Source organism: Dromiciops gliroides, chromosome 6 (assembly GCF_019393635.1).
Source record: "Dromiciops gliroides isolate mDroGli1 chromosome 6, mDroGli1.pri, whole genome shotgun sequence".
In the NCBI taxonomy this organism is placed as follows: domain Eukaryota; kingdom Metazoa; phylum Chordata; class Mammalia; order Microbiotheria; family Microbiotheriidae; genus Dromiciops; species Dromiciops gliroides.
The window spans coordinates 39,873,562-39,892,573 of NC_057866.1; the positions used below are offsets into that span (position 1 = coordinate 39,873,562).

At 40.6% G+C, this 19,012-nt stretch overlaps 1 protein-coding gene across 1 annotated transcript in view; it reads left to right on the forward strand.

The window, feature by feature from the left end:
- LOC122731659 (doublecortin domain-containing protein 1-like) overlaps nt 1-19,012 on the forward strand; it is a 67,033-nt gene that overhangs the window by 14,279 nt on the left and 33,742 nt on the right. The window contains exons 5-8 of the mRNA XM_043971913.1: nt 2,681-2,786; nt 7,582-7,752; nt 12,994-13,206; nt 17,992-18,195. Of these exons, the coding sequence (XP_043827848.1) occupies nt 2,681-2,786; nt 7,582-7,752; nt 12,994-13,206; nt 17,992-18,195 (694 nt within the window). The remainder of the gene's footprint in view (nt 1-2,680; nt 2,787-7,581; nt 7,753-12,993; nt 13,207-17,991; nt 18,196-19,012) is intronic.

Consider the following 19,012-nt stretch of genomic DNA (forward strand, 5'->3'; position numbering starts at 1 on the left):
CCTGGTCTTGCCCTCAAAGACCTTCGCTTCATGGGCAGAACTCTTCTACAGTAAGTCTCCAGCAGGTGGCGTCATTCTGATCGTTACAAGGGAAATGAGGCTGAGAGAGATTAAGTGACTTGTCGAGGGTCTCCCATACCTACTAAGTGTCTGAGACAGGATTTGGGTTCAGGTCTTCCTGACTCCAGCTTTCAGTGCTATAGAAATGACGTCATCATCACTGTCATTGTCATCAGCATTAATTACTACAGAGATCCCCTAGTCTAGCCTTTTTCTGAAGCCATAAATGCTGTGTAAACAGCTCCAACAAGAGATCACCCTGTCTCTGCTTAAATCCCTCCAGTGATGAAGAATCTTTGTCTCAGGAGGCAGTCCATTGCATCCTTGGACAGCTCAACTTTCGAGGAAGTTCTTCCTTATGTTAAAATAATACCAGTGGCCCTATAGCTTTTATTTATTGGCATATTTCGTTGCTCTGGAGGCCCATGAAATGGACTCAAGTCCCCTCTCACACTGTCCTTTTCAAAATGCCTGATTCCATCTGTATGGGCACTTAGTTGAACAATTCAGGCCACAGTCTCTTCACACCTTAGTTAATGGATCTTCGGGAGTTGCTTTGGCTGGAAATGGTTAACGAAAATTCTAGTGATTAGCTTCTCCAAACCCACCAAATAAACCAGTTCTTAGACAAAAGTGATAGTTTTTTTTTTACTGGTCCCTGTTCAGTCTTTCCTGCTGGACAGAACTTCCCAGGACTTACCCTCTACTGGCTTTCAAGAGTCCAGGGTTTCTTCTATAGCACTTACGTGTAGGTCCCCAAGATACAGGCAGACCTTTAAAACATGCTTTTGAAGACCACGATTCCATCCTCTCCAGGACTTCTCTGTTCAAGGCTGACCTGGTCACGTTCTTTCAGTTGACGCTTCTACAAGATTTTCTAGTTCTCAGATACCTTCTTCATATACAGATTGTTCAGGAAACCTTAGAAAGGGTGAAGAAAAGATGGATTCTCAGGGAAATGTAGAAAGGGGGATGGGACATTGAAAGGGAGGTGGGAGAATAATCAAGAGAAATTCACCTACTTTAAGTCAAGATCAAGTGAGATAGCACATGTAAAGTGCTTTATAATGGTGACCATCACAAATCATCATCAAGACTGGGTCCCCGCAGTGGATAGAGCTCTGGCCCTGAATTCAGGAGGACCTGAGTTCAAATCCGGCCTCAGACACTTGACACTTAACTAGCTGTGTGACCTTGGGCAAGTCGCTTAACCCCAACTGCCTCACCAAAAAAAAAAAAAAAGTGACTGAAAGACTGGGTCCCCCTATCTTGCCCAGGCTGAAAGCATAACAGTCCTCATATCCCATTTCCAATGGGCCAGGCCCTGATCAGGGGAAGCTCATCATGTTCATACCAGACCGTGTGGGCACAGGATCACCTTTAGCCGTTACTGAAGCTCAGAAATCCCAATCTCAGGGAATCCACCAGCTGCTCAGCTTTCCCACTCATAGGAATTATAGCACAATGATAGTGATGCCAACTAATATTAACACTAACCCTTTCAGGTCATCCAGGACATAGACAAATGAATTTGAGTCGTACCAGTATTCTCTTCCTTTTTAGCCCCATTGCTTGGAATCAGTTCTTTCAACTTGGGACTTGTTTCTTCCAAAGGCCTCATCACATAATATCCTGAAATGAATATGACAAAAAAAAAAAAAGCTTAGACAGACCCAATGGGGGTACCCACATTCTCCTGCCTCAGACAAGGGCTTACTTGTAGATTCCTGAGGGATGACATTTTTACTCTAAAATCAGAAAGAAAAAAAACTAAATATATATGTGTGTGTGTGTGTGTGTGTGTACACACAAACAAACATAATACAACAAAGGTCCACATTAACACAACTGAGGGAAACATGGCAAAATTTGCTAGCTCTATTATGAATCTGACCAATAGGTATCCAAATATATAAGGTAGAACAAACTCCATTCTTTGACTATTCATAGCTTTAAAAAATGAGTTGATGGAAATACACCATCTAGACTCCAATAGAGACAAGTGACAGTGAATGTTTTCTTTTGTCTTTTTCTTTCCCCCAGGGTAAGGGGGGTTAAGTGACTTGCCCAGGGTCACACAGCTAATAAGTGTCAAGTGTCTGAGGCTGGATTCGAACTCAAGTCCTCCTGAATCCAGGGGTGGTGCTTTATCCACTGTACCACCTACCTGCCCCGCCCTTTTAAAGGATTTCTCAAAGGAAAAAAGTGAGGACTTTAAGAATTTATTACAGGGGGCAGCTAGGTAGCACAGTAGATAAAGCACCGGCCCTGCATTCAGGAGGACCTGAGTTCAAACCTGGCCTCAGACACTTGACACTTACTAGCTGTGTGACCCTGGGCAAGTCACTTAACCCCAATTACCTCATACACACACACACACACACACACACACACACACACACAAGAATTTATTACATTTTGAAATCAATGGGCATCACCATTTGCCTCAAACCACAAACATATTTTGTCTGTGCTACATATATTATAGCAATCTGGGACTGAAAAGAGGGAGGGAGTATTGGTTGGTATTCGAACCTTCCCCCCAAAACTGTAATGGTTGAAGAGCAATGTCCAGTCTACCTGTGACACTTGGCGACTGACAGCACTTCTTCTTCCCAAGGACATTTCACCTGATGAGTAATCAAAACCTCGTGCTTGCTGTAGCCCTGCCCACAGGCTCAATGGAGGATCTTTCCGCAGCCACAGGTTACACTGTTATTGTTGAGGTAAGTTTCATGTGTACTGGAAATTTAACAAAAGGGAACTTTCCTTCTCAATTATAGTTATTTGTCCTTTTTTCCCAAAGAGGACCATGACATCAGCCTGAAGCCATGACTTGCACTCAATTGGATTTTTTTAAGTGAGGGAGGGCTGTGCAAGGTCACCAATCTCACTCTCTCCTCTAGAGCCGTCTAGGTCCAGTGGTGAGATATGTATCAGGACAACTGGAGATGGCCCCAGATGTTTTAAGGCAATTGGGATTAAGAGACTTGCCCCGGGTCACACAGCTACTAAGTGTCTGAGGTGGATTTGAACTCAGGTCCTCCCAATTTCAGGGCCAGTGCTCTAGCCACTGCACCACCTAGATGCCTTTCCTTCTCAATATCAAATCTGAAACTATTAGAGCCTCTTTCTTCACTAAGGCTCTTGAGACACCCTAGAGTTTTTAGTTTAGACCTGTGATATCATCAGTGCAGAGAATTCGCAATCTGGAAACTCTCTCCATGGACACAAGTCATCAGCTGTTCTGGGCTGGGACTGACTCAGAGCCTACACTGACAGATCACTGAGTGGTTCACAAATAATTTCCTTAACCTTTACAAGAGAAGGCTATACAACAAATAGAGGTTCTGAGAACACATCACATTGGTTCCGCTGTCAAAGTTCCTCTGCCTGGGCTGGCCATTGTGTTCTAGCAGCCAAGCACCAAAGAGAGTGTCCAGTGTGTCCTTCTAGCTGTTTGGTATTCAGGTGACCAAGAAGTGATGTCTGTAGCTTGAGTCTTACATCCCCCGAACCAGCCAAAGGGATGGTCTCCATATCTTTTTTTTTTTTTTGTAGGGCAATGGGGGCTAAGTGACTTGCCCAGGGTCACACAGCTAGTAACTGTCAAGTGTCTGAGGCTGGACTTGAACTCAGGTACTCCTGAATCCAGGGCCAGCGCTTTAACCACTGTGCCATCTAGCTGCCCCCATATCTTTTTAAGGAATAAAATAGCCTAATTTACTAGGCAGCAGCTCTCTGGATTTTATTATTTTAGAGAATGGCCTGGAACTCCAAGAGTCTCCATGACCTTCCCCTGGTCACAGACCCAGGATGTATCAAAAGCAGCATTGGAATCCAGGTCTTCTTGACTATAGGGTGGTCCCTCTATCTCATGCTGCCTCTCAATGCACTTTTGTGAAATGATGGAAGAAAATGCTTCCTAAATTCAAGTGCTGATAGGCTTGAAATAAAGGCCTAAAACTCTTGAAAATGTGTTCTGCTTTGATTTTGAACTTGGTTTGTGTTAATTCTGTTTTCTAAATTTTTCTTCCTCCCTCCCTACTCAACTCTCCCTATGAAATCAAGCAATTCAATATATGTCACACACGTGGTGTTATGCCGAACATCTTCACCTTCCTCTAAAGTGTTTTGCTTTTTAAAGCTCCCTCCCCCAAACTTCCCTTCCCTCCTTCCCCTCTTATCCACCCCCCCCATCTCCTTCTCCTCCCACTTTTCCTCAGGGCAAAAATATATTACTTTACCTGTTTGAGTATGTATGTTATTCCCTCTTTGAGCCAATTCTGATGAGAGTGAAGCTTGTATAAGCCTATTGATGGCATGCATATACCAAGTTTCCAATAGAACAAGAATAAAAACAGAAAAGTTACAAGAACGTTTTTATATTCTAGAGAAGTTTGTGTTCCTTTCCTACATTGGATCAGTTTGTGGAATTCTTATCAAGAGGTGATGAGGTATAGTTCTGAGGTGTTAAACTCAAAGAGAAACAGATCCCTGCTTTTCTGTATGTTGACTTAGAAAACCACAAATTGGGGGCATCTAGGTGGCGCAGTGGTTAAAGCACTGGCCCTGGATTCAGGAGGACCTGAGTTCAAATCTGGCCTCAGACACTTGACACTCACTAGCTGTGTGACCCTGGGCAAGTCACTTAACCCCCATCGCCCCACAAAAAAAAAAAAGAAAAGAAAACCACAAATTAACATTATCTATGTTGCATTGTGGGCAGTGAAGTGGTGTAGTGGATAGAGTGCTAGGCCTGCAGTCAGGAAAACCTGAATTCAAATCCAGCCTTAATCACTTATTAGCTGTATGACCCTGAGCAAATCACTTAACCCCATTTGCCTTAATTTCCTCCTGTATAAAATGAGCTGGAGAAGGAAAGGGCAAACCACTCCAGTATCTTTGCCAAGAAAATCCCAAATGGAGTCACAAAAAGTCAGGCACAACTGAACAACAACAAATGATAGATTTTAATTTATTTTGTCAAGCATTTCCCAATTACGTTTTAATCTGGTTCAGGCTGTCCTGGGAAATTGGAGGGGAGGGATTGGAGTTTGATACCTCTGGTGTAGTGGATAGAGTGACCTAGCTGCTAAACCTTAGGTGAGTCACTTAAGGTATCTAAGCTTCAGGTTTCTTGTCTGTAAAATCAGTCTCGAGGTACGTACCTCTTCCTTACCAGTGATTATGAAGCTCAAATAACATATGCAGATGACCTGGCAAAATTTAAAGTTCATATGTGTTGATTATTATTGTCATAATTCATCTCTCCACCTTCAATTGCTAACAACAACCACCACCTCAGCAAAAACCCCACTAGATGAGTATATTTGTGGACTATGTATTAGACAGAGAGAGAAAATTTAGGAGGACCGTCACTCCGCTCTTGCTTTGTATACAAGAACAAAAATTACCGTAAGTCATGTTCAATAAACATATTATATCTCTGCCTGACATCTAATTTATTCTGCGCTGTTTTTGTACCAATGATGCAACTTGACTTACAATGGCCTGCCTTCAAAATTAGGGTGTAGTAGTCTGGATAGAGAGTCAAGGTTAACAAGCTCTTCTGTCCAGATGATAAATATGGGCTACCAATTTATTCTGGGTGACACTGTGTATGGAATGTTACATTCCTTTTTATCAGATGCCTTTCCAGCATGGAGTAGTGAAAGAAAAGCTAGTTCACACACTAAATACCCCACTCTATTTCATAAAATTATATCTGCCCAAATATTTTTTCCTGAAAGTCCTAGTTTTTTTAGAAATGAATTTGATCCCAAAGTAATTGGAATGATCTTTTGGGCTTTCTTTTATTTTACTGGTTTTCATGCATACTTCTTGAAGTAATGAGCCTCTGAAAGTATATTCAAGGGACCAGCTAGGTGGTGCAGTGGAGAGAGCACTGGCCCTGGATTCAGGAGGACCTGAGTTCAAATCTGAACTCAGACACTTGACACTTACTAGCTGTGTGACCCTGGGCAAGTCACTTAACCCTCATTGCCCTGCCAAAAATAAAAAAAGAAAGTATATTCAAGTGCTTAGAAAACAGTTAATGTGATGGATGTTGGGCTAATACCAGGAAACCCTTCTGTCTTCTGCCAATATGTAGTCAGTTACATTTTGGGAGGTTCTGGAGATGCCATGCTTGCCTTTCCCTTTAAAGCAATTGAGAAGGCTCTGTTTCCTCTTTCTTGCCAATCCTTACCTTAGCACAGGAGGTGCCATTTATCTACTTTTTTCCTGCGTTTATGATGGTCTTTCATTTGCCGCGGTATTGATTAGCACCATTGGGTGGAGACTCTTCTCTTTCTTGGGCTGTTTATAAGCAAATTGTCTACAAAACCAGTAAAAGTTCTTATTTAGCGCTTGCATGGTTGTTGTCCTTCATTCTTCTTCTTCTTTTTTTTCTTGCGGGGCAGTGAGGGTTAAGTGACTTGCCCAGGGTCACACAGCTAGTAAGTGTCAAATGTCTATGACCGGATTTGAACTCGGGTCCTTCAGGATCCAGGGCTAGTGCTCTATCCATTGCGCCACCTAGCTGCCCTGTTGTTCTTCATTCTTAAAGGAGACCAAAATAATGTGGCTTTGTGGGAGTCGGGGTACACTGTGTCCAATTGTGGCTGATCAAATCAGTCATGTCCAACTCTTCTGACCCCATTTGGGGTTTTCTTGGAAGAGATACTAGAGTGGTTTGTCATTTCCTTGTCCAGTTCATTTTACAGAAGAGGAAACTGAGGCAAACAGGCTAAAGTGACTTGACCAGGATCAAACAGCTAGTAAGAGTCCGAGGCCAGATTTGAACTCAGAACTTTGTGGCTCTAGGCCTAGTACTCTATCCACTGTACCACCTCGCTGCCCCTATTCATCCATACCCACATGCATACATACCTATTTGTATGCATGCACATGTATAAAACACATGTATACATAAATGTCTATGCTACACATATATAGATATTTATATTTTAGTGGCATCTGGGAGGAGCTACAGTCCTTATCATGGTTAGAAAAGTTTACAAGATATAGTGTGAAGGCCACTTAGAGGCCATCTCCTCCAACCTCATCCTTTTATCAGTGACAAAACTGGGACTTCAAAGAGGGGAGTAACTTGTCCAAGGTCACTCAGCTACTTAGTGGCAGAGTTGGGGTTAGAATCTCAATCTTCTCAGGCCCCAGTAGGCAGTCTTTCTACTACAGCATGCTGCCTGTCTTCCTTCATTGTGTGAAGGAACAAGAAACACTCCAGAGACTAACAATCTCCCTTAATTTGAACACCCTCCCTCTCCTGATTATCTTCAGCTGATCCTATCTACAGCTCCTTTGTACGTGGTTGTATTCATGTCGTCTCCCCCATTAGACTGTGAGCTCTTTGAGGGCAGGGACTTTCTTTTTTTTAACCTTTCTCTGTATCTGTAGCACTTAGCACTGGCCGCATGCCTGGCTTGGTAAAATGTAGATCGACTGACCATCGTTTCTCCTCCTTGACTCCCTTTGTTTTGCTCTTTGTTTTGACAGAGATATAAGCCATACGGTAATGGGGCTGCCAATCAAAAGTGGTTATATATGAAAAACAAGGGGGTGCTAAAGGCCTTTCATAGCACAAAACTGGACATAGAAATCATGTCTGCAAACCATGCTGGCGTCTGTACGTCGACCGTGACCAAGGGAGAAGAAGTCGACCAAGTAGTAAGTGGGTATCTCTCTAAGATGGGCAGATGGCCGCCAGGCCAAGATTCTTCCCTTTCTCCTGGAAAGTGACCCAATGCCCGAGCAGGATGTTGTCTGGGGAGCGATTTGGTGAGACTGAGACGCTTAAATGAGAGGCAATGTATTTGTGAAGGTTTTCTGATGCAAAGCACTTGGCTCAGCTCTGGGAATACAGATGTAATGGCCAAGCATCTCCTGTCCTTAAAGAGTTTCCAGTCCAATGAGGCGAGCCACGAATCCGATGGAACGGCTTCCTGGTCCTCAGAAAGCAGCAGTGGCAAAATAGGGGCTGACCCATTTTCTTTAAGGTCATTTCAGTTGAAAAAAAAAATGGAACTATGTCTAAGGTTGAAGTAATTGATAGTGTCCAGGACTTTGGTGTATGTATATGTATACATTCAGATAGAGATAGATTTTATATATATATATATATATATATATATATATATATACACACACACACACACACGCACATATACACACACCTATCTATAACCCAATGATATATGCAGACGCATATATATAAGCATTGTATGTATTATGAAGATATATATTTATGTAGATATAGAATTATATTTATACGTATCTACATCTATGTGTATATTGTGCAGATAATTTGATGTAGTTATATCTATAGGTATTGTTATATAAGGGCAGCTAAGTGACTTGGTGGATAGAGTGCCGGGCCTGGAATCAGGAAGACTCATCTTCCTGAGTTCAAATCTGGCCTCAGACACATGCTAGCTATGTGACCCTGGGCAAGTCACTTTGCCCTGTTGCCTCAATTCCTCATCTATAAAATGAGCTGGAGAAGGAAATGGCAAACCACTCCAGTATCTTTGCCAAGAAAATGTCAAATGGAGTCACAAAGTGTTGGGCACAAATGAAATGCCTGAACAACAATAAATAACCATATAGAGATATAAATATCTCTCTATATGGATACAGTTATATCTATATGTGTATTATGCAGATATATTGATATAGTTATATATGTGTATAGTCATATTGTTGCTGTTGTTTAGTTCTGTTTAGTCATGGCTGACTCTTCGTGACACTATTTGGTGTGGCTTTTTTTGGGGGGGGGGCAGACACTTCAGCTCATTTTACAGCCGAGGGGTCACACAGCTAGTAAGCAGCTGAGGCCAGATTTGAACTCAGGAAGATGTATCCTCCTGCCTCCATGCCCAGCACTCTATTCACTATGCTACCTTAGGTGCTCGATAGATATAGCTATATGTATAAATATCTATCTACATAATATATATACAAATGTATGTATGTATGTGTACATATGGGTTATAGTTATGAATATATATTTATTTATACATATAGTTCTAGTTCCATATATGTCTATATATAGATGTAACTATAGCTATAGTATAGGTATATGCTATAATGCTATCATTGACATCAATCTACATATAATTTGCATTAACATACAATGCTATTTTAGATAAATTTGAATATATATACACATATATCTAATAACAGCATTTATAGAGCACATCCAGGTTTTTAAAGCATTTTACAAACATTAACTCATTTGATCCTCATAACAATCCTGTGTGGTAGGTGCTAATTTTATTTCCATCTTACAAATGAGGAAACTGAAGCAGACAGAGGTTATGTGACATGTCCAGGGTCACCCAGCTGGTGAAATATCTGAAGCAAGATTAGAATTCTTGTCTTCCTGATTCCATGGATAGACAGATAGATGGATGGATGGATGGATGGATAGACATACAGATTAGTTGGTGTATATCCTATGGCAATTTGTAGGAAGCAGCCAGCCAATCAGCTGGTAGTAGTAATAATAACAGCAGCTGGTGGTAGTAGTAGTTCTGATGGCAGAAGCAGTCATCATATTTGACTGGCACTGAGCTAGGTCTTGGGGTGAGTGGATATGAATTTGTTATAAGGCATCATTCTCACCCATAAGAAAACACACACGAAACACTTGGATCCCAGGGGAAGACAGCATATAATTAAATGCTGCATTGTACTGGACAGACTCTTTCTGCTTTGCTAGTGTAGAAAAGACACAGCTCAAAAAATAAAAAATACAAATACAAAACAAATAAAGCAAATTTTCTTAAATTATAAAAAAAAAAAAAAAGAAAAGACATAGCTCAGTGATGGCTGGAGCCAACAAAGTAGATTTTCAGAAAGAGGCAAGGTTTGGGTGAAGGCTAAAAGGATGTATGAAGTTAGATAAGAGAAAAAGGAAGACACTGGCATTGGGGAAAGGAACACGGGCAATGACTGAGAGACAGGAATGAACATGTCTTGTTCTGAAGACATTGAAAACTCCCACCCGACAGGATCAGAAGTGTTTTTGGAGGGGAAGAAGGGCAGGGAGAGGAAATATTGAGAAAGAAAGTGTTAGCACAGCAAAGCACAGCTGATCCATAGGATCAAAAAGCCAGTGGATCCCCTGAGATGCACATGACATCTCAGGCATGCTATCCAGGGCCAATGCTCAAAGGCAGGGAGCCTGAGGATTTCTATTGTTGGTGTCTATGAGACCAGTCCTATGCATTCTGTGCAGAATGTGACCGTCTCTGGAGGAAGGGAAAGACATAAGGGATCTCACCCCACCAGAGCGACATTATTGCAGGGGTCAGAAGGGCCCCAGACATCATTCCCCATCCCTGGGTTTCCTCTGTGCTATGAGTACTCATCGGGGTGGGGATGGGGTGGGGTCTTGTGTGCTAGGTTTACATCCAGCTGTGCTGCCCAAGGTACCGAGCCTTGGAAACAGAAAAGCATCTTGGCTGTGATAAATCTGTGTCACCGGATCAATGAAAACTGCACCCCAAACCTTCTTGTGTCATGAACTCCTTTAGACCTGTGAAGCCTCTGTACAGACCCCTCTTCACATGTGTTTAAATGACTAAAATAAATGACTAAATATAATACAGGATTACCAAGGACACCAGTTGAGTGACAATAAAGATGTACATTTTTTCCCATCCTAGTTAACAGATGCCTGGAAATGTGTTGTCTTGGAGGGGTGGGTCTCTGGATCCCAGGTTAAGAACCTCTGCTTTGGGGTCTGTTAAAGCCAGGAGATTGGGAATCCTGAATGTCCCCCAGCCAGGGGGTTCAGGGTCCTGGCACGAGAGAGGTCAAGTGGGAACAGAGTACAGTGGGTGTTGAAAGCTAGGCCAAAGAGTTTGGAATTTGGGCTTCAGGCGATCAGAAGATATTGTAGCCTTAGTCAGAGAACTGTCTTGATCAAATCCTCAGTGTCCTCATCTCTAAAATGGAGATAATATTTGTACCATATTCCCCACAGCACTGTGCTGAAAAAAGCACTTTGCAGAGATATATAAATAGGAGCTATTATTTTCATTGCTATTAGTAGAAGCAGTGGTGGTCATGCTTTTTCCTAGAGAACGTGGTTGAAGTTTGTCAAGAAACACACCCAAGGCTTTTCTGTGTTCTGTTTTGTTTTTGTCTAAACTTAGGATTTCATCCCTCCAGGGAACTCCTGGCATGAAACTTCCCTCCACCATGTAGATCTCCATCTCTTCTGTAGCTCATATAGTTCCAGATCAGGAGTTCTTAACCTTTTGGTTTGGGCGGGCAGGGGTGGGGTGGTTCATGGACCCCTTTGGAATTCTAGTGAATACTATGAACCCCTTCTCAGAATAATGTTTTTCAACACATAAAATACATAAGATTACAAAGGGAACAAATTATAGTAAAATACAATTATTAAGATATATACATATATACACATATGTGTGTGTGTGTGTGTGTGTATATATATATATATATTTTTTTTTTAATCCAGTGATCTCAGGTTATCAACACCTGTCCTAGAGAGGTGCTTGGAGTTACTGAGAGGCTATGAGAGGTGTTCTTGGTTCTATTCTAGTGCATATCAGAAGAAGGAAGGGAGGGAGGGAGGAAAGGAGGAAGGGAGGAAGGAAGGAAGGAAGGAAGGAAGGAAGGAAGGAAGGAAGGAAGGAAGGAAGGAAGGAAGGAAGGAAGGAAGGAAGAAGGAAGGAAGGAAGGAAGGAAGGAAGGAAGGAAGGAAGGAAGGAAGGAGGAAGGAGGAAACATATAGGCAATGAAGGAATGGAAGAAAGAAGGAAGGGAAGGAAAGGAAATGAGTAGTTACTAAGTACTTCACAAATATTTGATCTTCACAACTGGGGGGGGTGGCTGCTATTATTAGCCTCTGTTTTACAGATGAGGAAACTGAGGTAAATGGGGTTGAGTGACTTGCTCAGGGTCACAGAGCTAGTAAGTGTCTGAGGCAAGATTTGAACCCATCTTTTCTGACTTCAGGCACAAGGCTCTGTTCACTGTGCTACCTTGAACCCTGGTATTCCCGACCCCAAGTTTGACCCTTTGATGATGATATGAAAATAGCAAGGCATTCACATGTATAAGTTTTGCAAAGCGTTTTGCTGTTAATATTCCATTTAATCCTTACAATGACACTGGGAGGTAGGTGCTATTATTATTCTCATTTTACCAATGAGAAAACTGAAGCCACTTGCCAGTCTTACAAGCTAAGGAATGTCTGAGGCAGGATTCGAACTCAGGTCTTCTTGGCTCTCAGATCACTGTCCTCTTCATTGTGTCACTAACTGTCCTCAGGTCACATGTGTTTTCTTTATACATGGATTAACACTGAGTGTTTTGGACCAGCCTTGGAGAAATCAGTGAGGTAGAGAAATCAACCCAGAGAGGGGCTTCTGAAACTTTTTCCACTCGAGACTCCTTCTTGCCAGTGAAATTTTTAGGCGACCCCGGGTATATAGGTATATGAATCAGGTATAGGGCAGCTAGGTGGTGCAGTGGATAAAGCACTGGCCTCGGATTCAGGAGGGCCTGAGTTAAAATCCAGCCTCCAACACTTGACACTAGCTGTGTGACCCTGGGCAAGTCACTTAACCCTCATTGCCCCCCCCAAAAAAGAAAAGAAAATGAAAGCATTATAACTATATAAATCAGGTATACAGAACCTTTTACTGTTGCCAGATTTTTTGTGACCCCTACAATGAACCCCAACAGTTTAAGAAGTTTTGATCCAGACTATATATGTAAATAAGGAAATCCGCGGTGGATTGAAAGCCCACACTGACCAAACCGCATTGAAAACCTTTCTGGGGTTCTGGCTTATGCCCTGAGTCCTTACAGGGAGCACTTGGTTGATGCCTCCTTAGGAGAATGAGATCGATTTCCTGCTCTCCTTCCTAGGGCTACTACTTCCGTCCACCTGGCAGCAAGGCGAAGATCATGATCTGCTTGGCCTGTGCCAGGTCCATGGTCAGCCAGAAAGACCTGAAAAAACTGCTTCCAGGCAGCAAGTTCTTCTGTGCCTTCGGTTCCAAGGAACAAAAGCAACTCTCCTTAAGACCCTCCAAGGTCATCCATGCGAACCAGGTATGTAATGCACTGAGGTCTGCTGAGGCTGTGTCGTAATGGGCACGAAGCTGTGAAGCTGGTGGTCTTCTCTGAACATACTCTCTTTTTTCATCCTCTCTCACAAAACCCATTCTATTCTAGAACATTTATTAAGCGCTGAGTGGGGTGGATACATGATGTCCCAAAAGTCTTAGTGCGGTATTAAGCTATTTAATAGCTATTAAAGCTTAAATCTGTACTAAGACTTTTGGGACACCCCTTACAAGAACAGAAACAAAGCAGTGCCTGCCCTCCCCTGGCTTCCAGGGGAGGCCCCTTTCTCTAACTACTTTCTCTAAATTAATTCATCATTTCCCAAGTTAGATTAAAATACATTTTCTAATAATAATCTAAATTTTACCTTGATGTCTCTCACACTTCTTCTCTCTTCTCCTATCTACCATTCTGTTTTCTATTCAATTTAATTATTTTTGAATTTTTATTTTTAATTTATGAAATAAAGCATTTCCATAACATAGTATAATAAAAAAAAGACAAATGCCCAAGAAACTACAAATTTTATTCCACAGAATTTTATCAAGCACTTATTATGTGCAAAGTTTTCCTATGTGCTGTGGCATAGAAGGACAGAAATGAAACCTATCTTCTGCTAAGGAGATATATGTTTACACATTTCTTTTCCTTTCCTTTCCTTTTCTTTTTTCATTTTCTCTCTATTCATCTACTTATTTATTATTTGTTTGTTTGTTTTTAATCATAAAGGTATTTTATTATTTTCCAGTTGCATGTAAAGATAGTTTTCAACATTTATTTTCATAAAATTTTTAGTTCCAAATTTTTCTCCCTCCCTTCCCTCCCCCAAGACAGAAAACAATCTGATATAGGTTGTATATGTAGAATCACATTAAACATATTTCTGCATTAGTCGTGTTGTGAAAAAAGAATCAGAACAAAAGGCAAAAACTTCAAAAAACAAACAAAGTAGAAACAATATGGTTCAATCTGCATTCAGAATCCAAAGTTCTTTTTTCTAGATGTGGAGAACATTTCCCATCATGAGTTCTTTGGAATTGTCTTGGATCATTGTATTGCTGAGAAAATCCAAGTTTATCACAGTTGATAATCAGACAATGTTGCTGTTATTGTGTACAATGTTCTCCTGCTTCTGTTCACTTCACTCAGCATCAGCCTACTTAAGTCTTTGCAGGTTTTTTCTGAAATCTGCCTGCTCATCATTTCTTATAGAACAATAGTATTCCATTAAATATGTATACCACCACTTGTTCAGCCATTCCCCAATAGATGGGCATTCCCTCGATTTCCAATTCTTTGCCACCACAAAGAGAGCTGCTATAAATATTTTTGTACATATGGGTCCTTTTCCCTTTTTTATGGTCTCTTTGGGATATAGACCTAGTAGTGGTATTACTGGGTCAAAGGATATGCACAGTCCCATAGCTCTTTGGGCATAGTTCCAAATTGCTCTCCAGAAGGGTTGGATCAGTTCACAACTCCACCAACAATGTATTAGTGTTCCAATTTTTCAACAGCTTTTCCAACATTTATTATTTTCCTTTTTTGTCATATTATCCAATCTGATAGGTATGGGTAGTATCTCAGAGTTGTTTTAATTTGCATTTCTCTAATCAGTAGTGATTTAGAACATTTTTTCATATGACAATAGATAGCTTTGATTTCTTCATCTCAAAACTGTCTGTTCATATCCTTTGACCATTTCTCAATTGGGGAATGACTTGCATTCTTATAAATTTGATTTAGTTTCTTACATATTTTAGAAATGAGACCCTTATCAGAAACATTGGCTATAAAAATTGTTTCCCAGCTTTCTGCTTCCCTTCTAATTTTAGTTGCATTGCTTCTGTTTGATGTATGAACGTTTAAAAAAAAAAAAAGGTATTTTGAGGAATGAGGGGACTAACAACTGGGAGGGACCAGGGAACATTTTGAAAGAGAAGTACATGACTGTTCATAAAATTTCTGAGAGGCAAGAATGAGGAGCAAGTACATTCCAAGGCTAGTGAGCAGTGGGAGATGGAATGAGCCTGAGGATCTCACCTGTTGTCCAGTTTGTCTGAAACCTAGAGTCTGTAAAGTGGACTAATAGTTTGCAAAGTTAAAATAGTAACTAGCCAGCCCCTCTGTAGCTTAATGTACATAAATTGGGCACTAAGAAACCCTAATAACTCTTCATTGATGCAACTACACTCAGGGAGATTTGCTTTGCTAAATAGCTAATACACCTTAGTTCAATTACCCACATATCTATGTATAATGACTAGAGTGCATATCACCACCAGACAGACCAACAAGAGATCTCAGTTTAAACCAGGGTGATTTCAGCATCCCAATTAACTTTTAATTTTGCAAAGGATTGTTTTACATGACTGCACATGTATAACCTATTTCTGATTGCTTACTGTCTCAGGGAGGGGAAAGGAGAGGAATAGAATTTGGAGCTCAAAATTTAAAAAAAAAACAAGTGAAAAAATGTTTTAACATGTAATTGGGAAAAATAAAATATTATATATTAATTTTATAAAGGATAAGTTTACAGTGAAACTGATCATTATTTTGCCACCATTGATAAGGGGTAGATCTCCAGAACAAAATGCAGTGAACATCTCTCAAAACAACAACAACAACAAGATGTTGCTCTGGGTATAAAACATATCATAATTTATTTGCCAATAAGTCAAAAAGATATTTATCAGGTTCTTACCATGTGCCTTGCACTGTGCTAAGACTGAGGATAAAAATAAGAGGAAATAAAGGTCCTCGCCTTTTGAAAGCTCTCACTCTAATGAGGGATTCAACAATTATGTACGTACAAGGTATATGTAGGATAAAAGGGGGAGATGCTGGTACTTATGGGGCAAGGGAGTATGGGAAGGGGAAGACTGAGAAGGACCTCTTGAAGAAGATGGGACTTGGGGGCAGCTAGATGGTGCAGTGGATAGAGCACCGGCCCTGGATTCAGGAGGACCTGAGTTAAAATCCGGCCTCAGACACTTGACACTTACTAGCTGTGTGACCCTGGGCAAGTCACTTAACCCTCATTGCCCTGCCATAAAAAAAAAAAAAAGAAGAAGAAGGTGGGACTTGAGCCAAATCTTAAAGGAAACCACAGAAACCAGGTGTAGATAAGAAGGAAGAGCCTCCCAAGCACTCACCAACTGATGTTTAAAGGTTAAGAAAACCTTTTGTGTTCTCAGTCCCTTCACATCATCACTCTCCTCTTTATCTTTACTCTTCCCTTGCCATTGTCTCTGCTACCTTCTCTTCACCTTTAGTAGCAGTGGAAGGCAAGAGAGGTAGAAAGGACAAGGACCTACTGGAGCAAGAGAGAGAGAGGCAGGGGATTACAAGTGCACCAGCTATTACACTAAGTGGCCAGATCACTGCAAGTCAGAGAGGAAATGAATTATTACTCATGTGCCACGGCTTTCATTGGGTTGAGAATCAGGAGGTGTAAACTCTTCTGGTTGTTCATTCAATTATTACTTTAGGTAAGTCATTTACCTTCCTTTTCTGAAGCAGTTTTCCCATTTTACAAAAGAGGAAAAAATACCCTCCATGAAACAGCCTACTATAAAAGACTATGTTTCTATGATCCTAATACAATAGTTAAAAGAATTACATGAATGTAACCTGTGCTCCTCTCAAACATGGGTCCCTGAAAGCTAAGCAAAGAACCAAGGCATTTTCCTATGCATTATTAGATTGTCGGTTTTTCACTAGATGATAGATTCTTTTTTTTTTTTAGGGGCAGGTGGGGCAGTAAGGGTTAAGTGACTTGCCCAAAGTCACACAGCTAGAAAGGTCAAGTGTCTGAGGTCAAATTTGAACTCAGGTCCTCCTGAATCCAGGGCCGGTGCTTTATCCACTGTGCCACCTAGCAGCCCCACCAGGAGAGACGCTTAATTAAGTTTTAAAAGGAAGAGAAAGTTCTGGCAATTTTCAGGTGTGTTACCTTTTTAAAGTCATTCAATTCAATAAACATTTAGTAAGCACCTATTGTATACAGAGCCTGTGCAAAGACCTGGGGGAGATAAAATATTACCCCAATCCTCACAGAACTTTTACTTGTAGTAGATTACTCCCAATGGTCCCTTGAAATTCAGCAGCATCACAATTTGGAATTTGGAAGATTGAGAGGCTCAAGAATTTCGATCTCAGACATTTATGTTTATTAGAGGCTCAATATGGGAAAACCTCTTTAAATGAGAGAAATGTGGGTAACTCTTCAGCCCGGGCTTACTCCTTAACATTTAAGAGTAAGTGAAGTCAGGAATCAAGTGGAGGAAAGTTACTAGACTGGAAATTAAGAATCCTTGTCCTGCTGACCCTAAGCTCTGGGACCTTCCATCTTCCTGAAACTGAGTTTCTTCCTCTGTAAAATGAGGGGTCTGGTTGATCCATCTCCGAGGACTCTTCCAGCTGAAACGGAATGTGGCATTGTCATTTCAGCAACGGCATTTTGTAGTTGGAGAGTTCCACCTTTGGAACTTGGTACACGATGACGACGCGGCTCTATCCAAAGTGCCCTAAGTGCTGACTGTTAGTTCGTGACGATATTAGAATTCCAGGAGTAGCCGCACAGCCTTTTAGGTTAGTCAGAAGTTTAATCGCTTAATTTTCATGCAGAAATCTCTCAAGAATATAAGTTAACCAACACAAAACAGAGATGTCAAAAATATATATACTTACCATGTGGAGACGGAATTTGGTCACCATGCCAAAACAAATATTTCGTCTCAGGAAATTTATGACAATAAAAATGTCATCAGTATGCTGTATGGTGTTTTACAGGGTGATTTATCCTCTTTTGAAGACGAAAATAGTCTAAGGCATTATGAAGAACTCCTATTATCCTTTCAAAGAGAGGGCTCCATGCAAACTTTATCCCATAATCTTTTGGCAACCATGCGCCAGACACCGGTAAAAATAATTGCACATAAAAACGGAACAGGATCCACCAATGGCAAATTAATTGTTGCTCAGTCTTTCCCTATGGTAAGTGACTTTACTGTTCAGATGCTAAATTCTTCCTCAGACTTTCTGATGTCAGTTTTTTTTTTTCCTTGTGATGCAGTGACCCTGGTTGGTAAAAGCTCTGAACAACTAACTCTAGAGCTTGCAAATGATGCAAATGCTATTTTCTTTCCTACCTATATGTAAGATGTTTCCTTAAGTAAAGAGTTATTAGAAAATGAGAAAACAGGGGTAGGTTTTTGTGGGTTTGTTGTTTTTTTTTGTGGGGCTTAAAGTATAGAGGGTGGGGGCAATGTGCTATAGGGCAGAGGTATCAAAAATTGGGAAATATTTAACCATAAACAAAAATACAATAAAATAGAAATCACATTACATTTAAAACTAAGTCAACATATAGCCCACAGGGATCTTTTTGTACTAATTAGTGACCTCCATGTCTAATTGAGTTTAACACTATTCTTTTTATTCTTTTTTTTTAACACTATTCTTAAGGGTGATAAATTGTGGGACTTGGAGCTTAGAAGACATGGGTTCAGATCCTGCCTCTCTTATTTATCAACTCTGTGACCTTGGGCAAATTACTTAAATTCCTTAAGCCTCAGTTTTCTTATCTGTAAAATAGAGATATCTTGAAGCATTAACTTCCATGTGGTTGTTATAAAACTCAACAGAGATATTGGAGAGATAGATAGATTAGATAGATATTATATATAGACATATGTATACTTAGAAATATAGTATAAATATATATATATATAAATGTATCTATGTATTTACAAGACTAAATGAAAAATGATTTAGTAAAGGTTTATACGTTGAAAGGATGCTGAATTTGTAG